A 13,913-nucleotide genomic window follows, 5' to 3' on the forward strand; every position below is an offset into this window, starting at 1 on the left:
AATGGCTGCTCTCGGCCATTTTTTAGGCATTTTCTATAGGGGTATTATTGACAACTTTTCAATTCTTAAACAAGTGCCGTTGGGATATTCTTTCTAATTTTGGTCTCTTAATATTTACTTTGTGAGGAGTGTTCAAATTTGATGAAATTGACATGAAATTTGAGTAGGAAAATACACTAAAGTGATTTTGCTCCTACCATATTTTCATATCATTTGCTATTGGGGTACCATTGACATTTGTTCATTTTTCAAATGAGAAACTTTCTTTCTCGTTCTAGTCTTTTACTATACTACAAAAGATTATACTTGAGACAAAATGATGACAAAAATGTATGAGATCTTACCATCCGAATCCGATTACAAAAATTCAATTCGGGACATTTGAAGCATTAGGTATAAAATTGAGCCACAAACATTTTTTTAATAGTTATCCAAGGAATGTTCAAATTAAAAGAGTTGTACTCCTAGGTCATTTTCTGGACTTTTTCTGTAGGGGTATCATTGGCAACTTATTTCATTTCTTTTCTCGTTTGGATCTCTTACTACATATGATGTTAAAACTGTTTGGATCTCGTTTGGATCTCTTTTTTGTCAAGGATTTGGACGACTGTTTTATGTTATAACAATTGGTGGATTCCCATATGGCGGTTGATTACCGAAGCACAAAACTTAACGCCGCAGAAAATAAAAGTTGGGCTACCTAATGAGCAATTAAAATGAAGAAAAGAAAAACTAGTTTATAGACATAAGAAAATATGTAGTCACAGTGAGGATACCCCCACGTTACCGTAGCTAAGGAAATAAAAAAAAACATAAACTACTTACTGAGATCTGATGTTCGTCTGGATGGCTATGGAAAGAAACGCCGAGGATAAAATATTACGTAAAATGGAATATAACGAACAGTATTCAACAAATAAATTAGAGAAACTGAATCCCACTGCCTAAGGCGACTAAAAATGGGGCATTCATTGACAAGTTTCTTCGATGAGCCACGTAGTAATTCTCCTCTTCCTACCATTTTGTGACAGTAAATGTTCGTTTCCAAGTTGTTTCTGCTGCTGCTTTCCTAAAACACAAACGAAAGCAGAACAAACCGCCCGACCATATTTACAAGATAGATAGCGAGCTGAGTGTTAGCCACTAATATTTTACCTTCTCATCTCCTCCACTAAAATGGAGGCTTTCGATACCCCTAAGAGTTGACTCAAAGTTCCTGATGTTTGATACGTTTCTGCCAGAGGCGTTACGGTTCTGATCTGCTGATACTACAGGAGAATGCCTTGCACTAGAAATTTTGTGTAGAGCTGCTGAACTCGGATCTGGAATTGGAGGGCGAGATGGATCGGTTTCACATCCAAGCGCAGCTAAATCTTGACTGCTTGCGATGGCAGCTCGTCTTGATGATCCACTTGAACGTAACAACATATTGGAATTTGGTAGCTGGATGAAGCCAAGATAATGTTCAAGTTAACAGATGAGAAGAGCAGGATAAGAAGCGTGTAATCAAGAAGTGCTCACTATATGCTCCTTGGCAACAGCTGGACCATTTACTGCTGGGGGCTTTTGTTTTGATAAATTTCCAGTGCCTGTTACTGGACCAGAGTTTCTCCTTCGCAGGGGGTCTGCTGGTACCCAGCCACTCGGAGGTGGTCGACCTTCTTCTCCACCTTCAAAGATAATTGTATGGTCAGATTAAGCATCTTAAATTTCCACTCAGATATTTCGCAAGGGAAAGGGAATGCATGCCATCATTAAGGCTCTTTTATTATCATCATTATTTTATTTATTATTTCTTTAAATAATAAATAAATTTGTTGAAACTCATTAATCATTGAGATATGCACGCAGGGGCATAAGATGTTAAGATACGAGGAACTCGAGAAAGAACAGAATCTACTACCAGGGTGCCTATCAGCATTGGCCACAGCCATAGGTAGTCCAGAGCTTGGTCCAGCACCAGCCTAAAATTTAAAATTTACAAGGAATAAGGATGGATATTGAGTATTAGCATAAAGGGAAAAGTCAATGTCATGCATTCCAAAACTTACAATAGCACGAGCAGGTGGGGCGGTTATCTGGGACTGCTGATACTTTAAAATGGTCCAATCAAACACATAATCGAACTGAAAACCTGAAAAGTATAACTTCATTTAATTTAATAGAACAGTACAACACAGTAACATAACAAACAGATTATATAATTCAAACCTTCACGAATGAAAAGATCACGGAAGAGTCTTTTTAGATAAGAATAGGCTGGCTTATCATCAAACCTTAACGATCGACAATAATGGAAGTATGAAGCAAATTCAGTAGGGTATCCACGACATAAGGCCTGTAGCAGAACAATATATCAGCATAATCTAATTGGATTTCATAATATTCGGCACAAGAATTGTATCATTAGCAAGAAATGCCACCCTAAGACATGGATTAACTAACCTCAATAGATGTGGCAACTTTCTTTTCACTAATCTTTTCGTACTTTTGTTTCTTGGTTCCTGCTTTGAGTCCCTGCCAAGGAAGACTAAAGGGATGACAGGTTAGCACACCATATTTCACAATAATGAATCACAAATGATAACAGAAAAATATTTACCTGCCCCTTAAAAAATACATAAGAACAAATCCAAGTGATTCTAAATCATCCCTGCGGCTTTGTTCTGTATGTTAAGAAATCAAAATTGTAAGGAGTAGAGGAAATAGAACTAAAAATAATTCTTCCATTTTCCTTCACTTCTAAATCTATGTTCTATTACGTGTGTGTGTGGATTATTGGGAGGAGTGAGAAAATAGAGGGAAAGAGAAAACAGATACCAATGCCGAGATGGGTATTCATGCTTGCATATCTCGCTGTTCCTGTCAAATTCTTGTTTTCTCTACAAATTGTCAGCAGTTTACATTTGTCAAACTCATGGAAATTGTTCCTTTGGGATCAACAGATAAAATAAGTGCTTTTCTTTTTTTTGTATATGTTTACGGTATTGATACCAGCCCTCCAACACAAGAACACAGGTTCAAACATAGAACATTGGGCTAGAATCTAAATCAAAGCCCAAAATCTTAACCAACAGACCCAGATACACGGCAAAATGTAACAGAATCCTTTTTCACTCTCTTCTGAGCTAGATTATTTTTTCTGATTTTCTTAGTATATCATGATAGCCAAGAACTAACAGTTAGAAAAGGAAACAAACAGACCATAATTTAACTCCATAACATTTATCATGGAAGCAAATCCCCAATACTTGAAATAAACAAATGAGTGAGTGATATTACATTATCCTAGGAATTAGGATATTGTAAGACAATATATTATATTAGATTTTAGAGTTATTATTATTATTATTTATTTTTTTTTTTTTATTAATTTTTTTTTTAAAAAAGAACGTTTTGAATGAATTGTCCAGAATGAAGGATAGCATGCTAATTAACATCTTGAACTTCCAAGCATCATGTCGGAGCATCTTAAGCATTAACAATGACCCAGTACTACATTACCCGCCAACAAAATTCACACCGAAGGACATCACTGAAAACAATGAATTCTACAACTGAGATCTTCATAAAAAGTTCTAATATGGATTAAACGATAACAATTTTTAATTATAAACCAACCTGTATGGAATGTGCTGATGAGTTGAAGTGTCTCTGTACTTTTTAGCCAAACCAAAGTCAATAGCATAGACCTATGGTAACATGGATACAGGACATTGGATGAATAGATCAAAACAAAACCAAATGCAAAATCTTACAACAAACAAAATTGAAACCTGATTGGCACGTCTTCCTAAGCCCATAAGAAAATTATCAGGTTTGATATCTCGATGTAAAAAGGACTTGGAGTGGACGAACTCAACCCGATTGATCTAAAAGAAGGCAAAGTTTTCGAAGAGCATTAATAAACAAGAACATGAAGTACACATAGGGATGGGCGAACACAATGAATTAAATCATACCATCTGATCAGCAAGCATAAGAACGGTCTTAAGAGACAATTTTCTGCTGCAGAAGTTAAACAAATCTTCGAGGCTAGGACCCAACAAATCAATAACAAGAACATTATAGTCCCCCTCAACACCAAACCACCTCACGTTTGGAATTCCAGCTGTCCAAATTGCGAAAAGTTAGCAAGCATGTATTATAAAGTGTGGAACTTATAAACAAGACAAGGTAAAGAGTAACGTTTATTACTTCCTCCTTGTAGTATTTTGTATAGTTTTGATTCATACAGCAGCTGTGGATGCTTCGTCTTCACATTTTCCTGGAAAAAGAAACTGTCTCAGGAATGCAAAAATTACTTATTGCTGTAAAGACTATTTAATGAGAAAAAAGAACCAATTCCATTAATCAAATAACGACTCGATCCTGTCCATCCAAAAGGGAAAGTTGCAACTAATTTCAAGCTTAATCTGAGCCAACAGCTAACGAAGTACCGTAGGAATAACTTATCAGCCCATCTTATCGTGAAAAAGTTTTCATCCTATGCTCCACTTAAATGCTGAAAAGTAATAAAATAAATGAATATCCCATTGGTGACAGAGGTACTGCATGAGTTTCGTGCTCATACTTTTCTAACTAAAAATCCATCACTTTCATCATTCACAAGTTTGACAATAGATATTAATGTGAGTGAGATTGAGAGAACTATGGACTTTGAACCCATGGGCCATAACCAAGTACTTGTGCTAACATCAACCTTTTGTATGAGAATACTGATTACTGATGATCAACACAACCTCATTAAGTCATTATGAAGATTCTAGCAGAAATCAACTCAACGTGGAGACCATTCTCTACAGATGCCTATCCAAACGAACTTGCATGAACTTTTCAGGCGCCTTCATAAGTCTACCAGAAGTACGCCAAGGTTTTAAACTTTTGATAAATCAAACTCTTAACACAGCCTTCAGGAAGCTTTACCATCCACGGTCTCGATTAAAATTAAGGAATTAATTTATGTCCTACCTCAAATTCCTAGCCAAATACGCATGCATGTCTATTTTGAAAAAAGAGAACAAAAAGTTAATAGCAGGACATGATAAGGTCAACAAATAGGACATATTGGCAAGCATCTCGATAAATTTTCAACGACAGCCGCAAAAACAAACCAATTGCACAAAATTTGCTCACAAGCTTAATCGCGACTTCTTCGTTCGTCTGAATATTAGTACCTGAAATGAAAAACAATATCAAAATCAAATTAGAAAAGCTACAGAGAATCACGCATGAAAAGCAGAACCACTCCAAAAAAAAAAAAAAAAAAAAAAAAAAAAAAAAAGAGCAAACCGAGATAGATTTCTCCGAACGATCCGCTCCCAATCTTCCGACCGAGTTTAAATTTGTTTCCAACTCGCGGCTCCATGATACAGAATTCTCGCAGAAAGAAAAAAGAAAAAGAAAACCCTAGGATCAATCAAAACAAGTCCTAGCCGAAAAATCCCGGGGAAAAAGACAGAAACACCGTCAAGGCCTTGGATTGACGGCTAAAAGACCGGACAGATCATCATCAAGAAGCAAAAAAACGGTTGCGGAATGAAATCATGAAGGAGAGATGAAACAGAGGCGAAAATTGAGAAACCAAATCGTTTCTCATCGAAAAAATGAATCAAAGCGGTTGATAGCAGTAGAAGAAGAAGAAAAAGAATGAAGAAGACGATGAGGAGGGATTAAAGAACAAACAATTCCACAGAAATCTCCTTTGTTTCTCTCTCTGGCTTTGATCCAATCGAAGCGGAAAGAAATAGCAAATCGCTAACAGTTACAATCCTTTATTAAAGGATATCGTCTTTTCTCTCTTTTTTTTTTTCTTTTATTTTTGGTTTCGGATTCTTACCATTTTAACGACGCCGTTTGGGTTAAAAGAGAAGCCCTTAGCGCTTAATCCAAACGCTGAATTGTCTCTGCTCCTCTGTCATGCAATGATGTTGACACACACTAAGGAATCCAATTAATTTTATATTCCGTACATTTAAGTTAAAAACTTTTTCACTAACATCGAAAATAATTTAATTATCTTCTAACCTATGTTTTAATCAACATGACCATATTTATTATTTACTTCTTAATGGAATAATAAATCTTTTAATACCATTTTTAGAATATTATAAGAGAATAAAATTAGAGTATTTTGCTTTTTTTTTTTTTTTTTTTTCCTTTATAATATAATGTATAGACACGATAGGCCCAAAATAGCGGGGACATGCTATTTTGATAAGATAGAATTTAGTTAGAGCAATTAAAATTCCCTTTTGACCCATTCTACATATAAAATTAATTTAAATTAAAAAAAAAAAACAATATAAAAATTTAATGCTTCATGTTAAATAGTTATGAAATACATATCTTATAATTAAACTCAATTTAAAATTGATGGGAAATATATATCTTAATTATTAGAAGCTAAACTTGTGGATTCACTTGAATAAATTCTGGAGTTTTAAATTAATTTAGGATAGGTTGTTAGGTGGATATAGTTGTAAGGACAAGACAAGGTAACAAAAAGTCCAAATTCCATGAGAACACGTAAAACCAAAAAAACATTTTGTTGTGACTTGTCAGCCCATAGATACCGAGGTCGGGAGATAAGACAACTTGTTCAAATGGCCCATCAAAGCTGGACACAGAGGGACATATTTGGAATAAAGAATAAAGAATATGAAATAAAACTTTAGGACCAAAATGGTTAAAATCAAAACGTGGAGTTGAAAAAATATAAATTAATTAACATATTCGAATCTTCGTCTCATTTAAACAAAGCTATAAATGTAATTTATTGATTGTTATTCTAAATTAACCTAATTAATGTTAGTATCTAACACTGGATGCAAATAATTGATAAGATTTTAGTTATGTTATATTGATATGAGTTTTGAAGTGATAGGGTTCATGTGACTAAAAGAAGAAGAAGAAGAAGAAGCAATAATTGAAAAGCAAGTTAGAATCAAGGAGTGTAAAAGGAATGGCCACACTTGCATTTCCATCCCTCGGGCTCATAGTTGGTGTATTGGACCCCCAGGTGGGTGCGCCTCTTCTCGTTGTTGTTGTTGTTGTTGTTGGTAGGCACTTCAATGGCTTCACATGGACTGCATCCATAGCATTTGTGCTCACACCTCGGCCGCCCTGAACCCATTCGTCTCATCCCTCTATACAACATTTCTTCTTCATTTACGCCTCCAACGCCCTTCAAAACACACACAGAAAAATGAATTCAACATCGACACGAGCCGTGAATCGAACACGGGACTAATAATAAGATAGCTAAACTTATTTCATGGACATATAATCAAATCGAAGGTTGACCTGTTTTGAATTAGAAGAGGCTGAGACAAGAGCTGGCAACAGACGTTGCTGTTTATGAGGAAGGAGAGGATGATTTGGAGCAAAAGCGGTGGTTTTAGCAGAAACCCAACAGGCTAAATGCAGAATGAACATAAAACAATAATATGTTCCTTTCATGTCTTCTTGAAAACCCAGACAGATAACTGAGGGTATCAAGCAGGTTCACATTTCCCCAAACCAGAAGCAATGTAAATATGGAGAAGAAGAACAATAAAAACACCAGCTACCTTGACTGCAGGGGCTTTATTTCACCTCTGCCAGTTTCATTCCTATTTAAAGAAGAGAAGATCCATTGACAGAGGGGCTATTTATGGAGGAGAAGGAAAAAAATTGCATCAATTAAATAAGGTACTACAAATGGGGTCGATCTTTTACAGAGTAGTAAGAATGCAGCTCCAAATTCAATCTCAGCCATCCATTTGGGTTATAATCAAGATGGAAATCACTACATTCTTCCTTCAAGGAATCAACATAGCAATTTATTAACATCCCGTATGAAAGTTTAATCGCTTATTTGGTTCTATTTGAAGAAGTGTTATGAATTATGTCAGAGTTCAAAGCATTAGGCCAAAACTTTCACATAAGCAAATAATCAAACACATTGCAGGCACTAACTAGTGGTTTCTATGTGTACATACCCAATATTGAAGATAGCAATTGTTAACGCCCCAAATGAAAGTTGAACTGTTTATTTGAGTGTATTTGGAGAATTGAGATGAGTGGTGTAAAATTTAAAACATGGGAAGCAAGCCTTAGGAGGCTAAAACTGTGGCACAGACAAATAATCAAACACATGGCGGGCAGTAATTAGAAAAGGAAGGACAGAGAAAGGGGCGCAGAATGAGTGTTGAAGCGGGTGGATGGGAGATGTAAATAATGAGAAAATGAGAGGATGTTGTGAAAAGAAAAGGATGAAATGGGTCAGCAGAGAAGGTAGTTTAAGCATCAAATGCAGAGATGGTACGTTTTGGAGATAGCTCCGCTGCTGTCCGATATCGTCTAGGGATTTCTTATTGATATCTGCGAGATTTGAGTGGTTGATTATTCCATCACCACCTGCATTTTCTTTCACGCTTCTTCTTCTTCTTCTTTTCGACTGTCCATTGAAATCTTGGCGATTTCCCATCAGCGGCTCTGCAAAGGGAAACCCCAGGAACCAGCTTTAGAATCTCGACCCCAGGATAAAACAATCATCCATTCCATCACAAACCCATAAACATGTTTTTGCTTTTGAGTTGTAGAACCAACACAAATCCGGGGATTCATTCACAAAACATTCTTTAAATCTTTCTATTTTTATCTTTAAAATATTTTTTTAGGTTAAAATGGTTGGATGATGGAAGTCCCATCATCTGTTGTATAGGGAATAAGAGTTTATGCTCAGAGTGGAAACCCATGATGTACCATTGGGGAGAGTTGTTTAGGGAATGATCATTTAGGGAAACTCGATGATAAAAGTCTCACATCAGCTAATTTAGGGAATGATCATTTATTTATAAACAAAGAATACTCTCTCCATTAGAATGAAGAGAAGCCCAAATCAAAGTCATGAGAGCTTCTACTCAAAGTAGACGGAGACTCTTTTTAATCATTTTTTAGGAGTTACCATTGGTTGTTTTATTGTTTTTTAAAAAAGGAAACCACAGGCATTTCTAGAAAACTATTTTATCGTTTTGACTTATTATTATATTTCCCGATCAATTTATGTTTTTTTTTTTTAATGAATGTAATGATTGATATATAATCACAACCGAGTTAACAAAAACAAAAGGGATATGAATAAATAAATAAATAAGGGATTAAAGAAAAATATTTAAGAGATAAGTAACACATTTTAGTCCAACAAGATGTGAGGAATTAAAATTAAAACTCCTATTGTTTTAGTTGGGATTAAGAAGGTATATTATAATTAAGGAATTAAATACAACGTTAAAGAAATGGGAAAAGGACCAGACACTTAATTAGGGATTAATGTTGTGTTACAAGTGGAAACTGTGAGGAAAACGAGAAAGTCGTTTCAGCTTTGAATTTCTCTGACGCTCATTGGTCAATTTCTTTGGCCCACTTTTTTGGACGCTTTGAAAAGTCAAACTATGAATTCCCTCTTGCTCTTTTTTTTTTTTTTTCTTTTTTCTTTTTTCTTTTTAAGTAAATTATACATTTGGATTTAAATAAAGTATATGTATTTAAACATATAGAAGAACTCATGTTCAAACATTGAATGTGACTAATTTTGTTTGTACGAGAATTTAAGTTTGAATCATCACGTGCTAATCTTTTAATTGATTATGTCATGCTTAAGTCATAACTTACATATAGAAGAACTCGTGTAACAAACATACATTAAAACAAACTATTTATCGCATAACTTACTTGTACCCAATTTGTTCGGGAATTCTGTTCCTTTTGCTGTCAAGGTATTTCTAACATTCACTTGTATATCATAGAGGTCTTCAGTCTAATAATGGGTAGATTTTTCATATTCATAGATCAAGAATGAATTTGTCCATATTTAATTCCTCTTAAAATATATATTCGGAAGAAGGTAAAAGCAAACATAACCATGAAAGATGGAAAAATAAGTGAGCAAGCGGGTGTATTTTTGTTTTTGTATTCATTATTATTCATTGGACTCTAAAACGAGACAAAGTGACTCGTTAGACAGGAATAGAAAGTTTGACTCGTCAATTGAGGAGCTGAGATTTGAAGATGACAAGAGACATAACTCAACTAACTAGGTTGTGTCAATTGGACGGGTTTATCATTCCTAGCAATGGCATGTATTTAAAATTAATTTTTTTCTTAAAAATAATTTTAATCCCTTTTTTCAGTAATATATAGTGAATGTAAATGATATTATGAAGAAGATAAAAGAGAATGAGGTAGAAATGACGTCATAAAATATTTATTGGTGTACGGTCGTACATGGACGGTGATGATGAGATTGACCGGGAAGCAACGTGAAGCCAATATTATGAAATGAAATAATAAAAGGGGAACTTGGACTAAGCTGTTCAAACAATCTCCTCACCTTTTTTAAATATTCATTTTCTTAATAATATATAATAAGGAAAAAAAAAATTAGAAATATATATTATTACATGCATTAATTATAGTATGAAACACGGACATAAGTTTTCTTCCTATTTTATTATTATGGAAATTGGTATCTTAAAAAAAGAACAATTTTGAGATAGAAATATTTGGTCAAATGATCGGTGTTGATTGGGCACTTGGAATTGGTTGGGCACTTGGAATTGGTTGCCCAATAGTAATGGAGATAGTATTGTTTATTTATAAATGAAGGTGACGTGGGACTTTGTTGGAAGAACGTGGAGAATTAAATTAAATTGGTTGGGAATGATGTGAAAAAATTGATATGCGTAACAAACAATAGGAATTCTGAGATTCAACAAAAAAGGAAAAAAAGAGATATAAATGAGAGTGTCTCGGCCTCGTGTTCCTTCAAAATGTCATTTATTTATTCAACTTTATTTTTCCCATTCAAACCATTCCTTTGTTTATTGCCCTGCTTCTTCCACACTCCCAACCTTCATTCAAATTCAATTCTCTCTCTATATATATGTGTGTATGTATATATATAAACCGACAACTTTGTGATTCTAAGAACATACATAAAACAAACCAGACAGCAAAACCAATTTCTTGGATTCCTCTTTCAGGTGGGTTCTGCTTCTGCGTACATTTTTGCCAGAAAATGTGTGCGGTGATAGAGAAGTCGTCGGGGGAAGCGGTGTCGTCGCCGGAGACGAAGAAGGCTAACAGGGGGTTTCGGTCGGAGAAGAATGCCGGCAATTTGAAGCTGCAACCAACTAGGAATTTGGATTCCGGCCACCCGCCTGGAATTCCGCTCCCTAAAACGAGGAACTCCGTGGTGGTGTCTCCGGCGCCGGCCGGACATCAGTTTGATGCAGCCGCCGTCAAATTGCAGAAAGTTTACAAAAGTTACCGAACGAGACGGAATCTCGCCGATTGCGCTGTTGTCGTTGAAGAATTATGGTAATAAAACAAACCCCACCAAAAAAAAAAAAAAAAAAAAAGGTTTTTTTTTTTTCCTAATAAAAATGAATGGTAATTTTTATCTTTTGATGGGGTTTTCAGGTGGAAGGCGTTGGATTTCGCCTCTCTACGGCGGAGTTCAGTGTCGTTTTTTGACTCCGACAAGGCGGAAACCGCGGTGTCGAAATGGTCAAGGGCCGGAGCAAGAGCTGCAAAGGTACTTCATTTTATTTTATACATTTGATGTTGATAGTTAATCGTTCTTTATTTTGATTTTTTCTTCTGTCAAATTTTGGACCACCTCTGTTCTTCACATACATTCATATCTTTCCCTTTTACACAGTTTTCTTGAACTAAAGATCTGTTTTTGGTTATGGGTTTTATATTTTTTAGGTGAATAATTTGAATGGCCTTTGATTTTTCATTTTTCTTTAAACTTTACGTTGACTTTTTGTAATAAGTCAATTATTATCTGTCACCAACAATGTATAGCCGTCAGTCAATTCAGGCTATATTCAAACATATTGATCGATTAAAATTTAAAAAATTATCTATTTATCTAATTAAATTAGGATCGAAATGAAATATAATTTAACCTAATTTAACAACTATATATACTTGTTTGTTTGATGGCAGGTGGGTAAAGGGTTATCAAAGAATGAGAAAGCTCAGAAATTGGCATTCAGACATTGGCTTGAAGCTGTAAGTCTCCTGAAAGCTTCCATAATTGGAAAGTCTTTTATTTGTTATTAATTTAAAATTCCTAATTATTTTAATATAATAAATGGAATAATTTAATTATACAGCAAAACTTGAACGTTACCAGTGGGCATTATATTTTTAAATAAAGAAGAAAAATGAATTTAATAAATCTTGTCCGTTCAAATGAAACAGATCGATCCACGTCATCGCTACGGCCACAATCTCCACATGTACTATAATGTTTGGTTCCAAAGTCAAAGCTCGCAGCCTTTCTTTTATTGGTAAGTAATAATAAACAATTATGTAATTTGGATTAAATATATGCATTTTACTAATTATCATTTCTTCTATTTTAAATAAAGGTTGGACATTGGAGATGGAAAAGAGTTGAATCTCGAAAAATGTTCTAGAACAATTCTCCAACGACAGTGTATTCAATATCTAGGACCAGTAAGTATGACAATTATTAATTATTAATTTTTTTAATAAGTTAAGTTGAGTTTCGAATTAAAATATAATATTTTAATATAAACTCGGGTTACTTGTTTTGGGTGGCGTAGAATCAAAGGGAGGCTTACGAGGTGATAGTGAAGGAAGGGAAGCTTGTATACAAACAAAGTGGCAATTTCGTAAATACAGTGAATGACTCCAAATGGATATTTGTTCTTAGTGCTTCAAGAAATCTGTATGTGGGGAAGAAAGTTAAAGGCCATTTTCAACACTCCAGCTTTCTTGCTGGAGCAGTCACCACGGCTTCTGGAAGATTGGTAGCTGACAGTGGCATTCTCAGGGTAATTTATTTATTTATTTATTTATTTATATATTTATTTAAATGCATATATCATATATTATAATATATATTTTTAATTAATGGGTTTTGGAAATTTGATTTTTTTTTGTTTCAGGCTATATGGCCTTATAGTGGCCATTATCATCCCACGGAAGAAAATTTCATTGAGTTCACTGAGTTCTTGAAGGACAACAATGTTGACCTAACAAACGTTAAGGTATAAACTTTGTTTTTTAAGGTTAAATTATTGGTATAATATATGAATTTGTTTGAAAAAAAACACTAATTTAGTTTTGGGACAATGCAGAGATGTGCAACAGACGAGGATGTGCCACCCAATAACAAAGAGAAGGGAGAAACCGATGAAACCACAGAGGAGGAGAAGGAAGTGGCAGGGGGCGGTGCCACCACCGAGAAAGCTGCAGCGCCGGCGGGAGAAGCGGCGGAAATGGAAAGGCACTGCAATGTGGTTCAACGAAGAAGCAAGTGGACCACCGGCGCCGGTCCTCGAATAGGCTGCGTAAGAGAATATCCAACAAAGCTTCAATTTCAGGCGTTGGAAAAGCTGAATCTCTCGCCAAGAATCACCTCTGTTCAACAGGCATTCAACTCCAATTTGCCAATTCCATCACCAAGGCCTAGCCCTAGAATCCATATGTCCCCTAGGCTTGCTTGCATGGTGCTCTCGAGTCCTCGAATGTCACAATACTAGTTGTGTCGAGTTCATGAGATTATTCAAGGAGGTGTATTCTGTTGCAGGTAGAAGAGGAGAATTCATTTCATAGTTTAAGAGGGCAGCCATGATGAATAACTTTTAGTTTTTAGTTATAAATATTTAATTCATTTCAATTTTTTTTTTTTTTTGTTCTTGATATCTTATATATGTTGACTTTTGATGCACAAACAGAGGTGACATGCAAAACAAAGAAAATCGTCGTGTACTTGCACCCTCCTATCTATAATTTTCTAGAATTACTAAAAAGAAAATCATTATTGAATGAGACCTTAAATGATTTGAGTCTTAAAATGAGTTAAATCAAATACTATGTTTCATAGC

The 13,913-nt window shown here is 34.9% G+C and overlaps 3 protein-coding genes across 3 annotated transcripts; 1 reads left to right on the plus strand and 2 right to left on the minus strand.

Moving 5' to 3' along the window:
- Positions 1 to 717: 717 nt before the first annotated feature.
- LOC111787850 (casein kinase 1-like protein 2) lies at positions 718 to 5,815 on the minus strand. Its single transcript, XM_023667918.2, has 14 exons — positions 5,293 to 5,815; positions 5,137 to 5,177; positions 4,198 to 4,267; positions 3,963 to 4,111; positions 3,777 to 3,872; positions 3,622 to 3,692; positions 2,821 to 2,882; positions 2,603 to 2,666; positions 2,446 to 2,530; positions 2,212 to 2,338; positions 2,052 to 2,134; positions 1,904 to 1,964; positions 1,522 to 1,670; positions 718 to 1,443 (listed from the first exon to the last, which is right to left on the minus strand). Exons 1-14 carry the CDS (start codon positions 5,366 to 5,368, stop codon positions 1,144 to 1,146), a joined length of 1,434 nt encoding a protein of 477 aa, XP_023523686.1. The 5' UTR covers positions 5,369 to 5,815; the 3' UTR covers positions 718 to 1,143.
- A 1,059-nt stretch (positions 5,816 to 6,874) lies between these two features.
- LOC111787852 (EPIDERMAL PATTERNING FACTOR-like protein 3) lies at positions 6,875 to 8,597 on the minus strand. The gene is made up of 2 exons (XM_023667920.2): positions 7,306 to 8,597; positions 6,875 to 7,186 (listed from the first exon to the last, which is right to left on the minus strand). Exons 1-2 carry the CDS (start codon positions 7,459 to 7,461, stop codon positions 6,947 to 6,949), a joined length of 396 nt encoding a protein of 131 aa, XP_023523688.2. The 5' UTR covers positions 7,462 to 8,597; the 3' UTR covers positions 6,875 to 6,946.
- A 2,329-nt stretch (positions 8,598 to 10,926) lies between these two features.
- Positions 10,927 to 13,824, plus strand: LOC111788512 (IQ domain-containing protein IQM1-like). The gene is made up of 8 exons (XM_023668847.2): positions 10,927 to 11,364; positions 11,467 to 11,581; positions 12,001 to 12,066; positions 12,259 to 12,347; positions 12,429 to 12,516; positions 12,627 to 12,857; positions 12,972 to 13,073; positions 13,164 to 13,824. Exons 1-8 carry the CDS (start codon positions 10,928 to 10,930, stop codon positions 13,566 to 13,568), a joined length of 1,533 nt encoding a protein of 510 aa, XP_023524615.2. The 5' UTR covers position 10,927; the 3' UTR covers positions 13,569 to 13,824.
- The last annotated feature ends 89 nt before the right edge of the window (positions 13,825 to 13,913 follow it).

Source organism: Cucurbita pepo, chromosome 2 (genome assembly GCF_057944985.1).
Source record: "Cucurbita pepo subsp. pepo isolate OVF chromosome 2, ASM5794498v1, whole genome shotgun sequence".
Taxonomy (NCBI): domain Eukaryota; kingdom Viridiplantae; phylum Streptophyta; class Magnoliopsida; order Cucurbitales; family Cucurbitaceae; genus Cucurbita; species Cucurbita pepo.

What these genes read in the sequence shown, in the direction of transcription:
- LOC111788512 (XM_023668847.2), top strand. Translation starts at nt 10,928, where the DNA reads ATGTGTGTATGTATATATATAAACCGACAACTTTGTGATTCTAAGAAC. An exon ending in TCAGACATTGGCTTGAAGCT is followed by an intron (nt 12,067 to 12,258) that starts GTAAGTCTCCTG and finishes CAAATGAAACAG; the next exon opens with ATCGATCCACGTCATCGCTA. An exon ending in CTGACAGTGGCATTCTCAGG is followed by an intron (nt 12,858 to 12,971) that starts GTAATTTATTTA and finishes TTTTTGTTTCAG; the next exon opens with GCTATATGGCCTTATAGTGG.
- LOC111787852 (XM_023667920.2), bottom strand. Translation starts at nt 7,461, where the DNA reads ATGAAAGGAACATATTATTGTTTTATGTTCATTCTGCATTTAGCCTGT. An exon ending in CCTCTTCTAATTCAAAACAG is followed by an intron (nt 7,187 to 7,305) that starts GTCAACCTTCGA and finishes TGTGTTTTGAAG; the next exon opens with GGCGTTGGAGGCGTAAATGA.
- LOC111787850 (XM_023667918.2), bottom strand. Translation starts at nt 5,368, where the DNA reads ATGGAGCCGCGAGTTGGAAACAAATTTAAACTCGGTCGGAAGATTGGG. An exon ending in ATGTATTTTTTAAGGGGCAG is followed by an intron (nt 2,531 to 2,602) that starts GTAAATATTTTT and finishes TCATCCCTTTAG; the next exon opens with TCTTCCTTGGCAGGGACTCA. An exon ending in TGATCTTTTCATTCGTGAAG is followed by an intron (nt 2,135 to 2,211) that starts GTTTGAATTATA and finishes TATACTTTTCAG; the next exon opens with GTTTTCAGTTCGATTATGTG.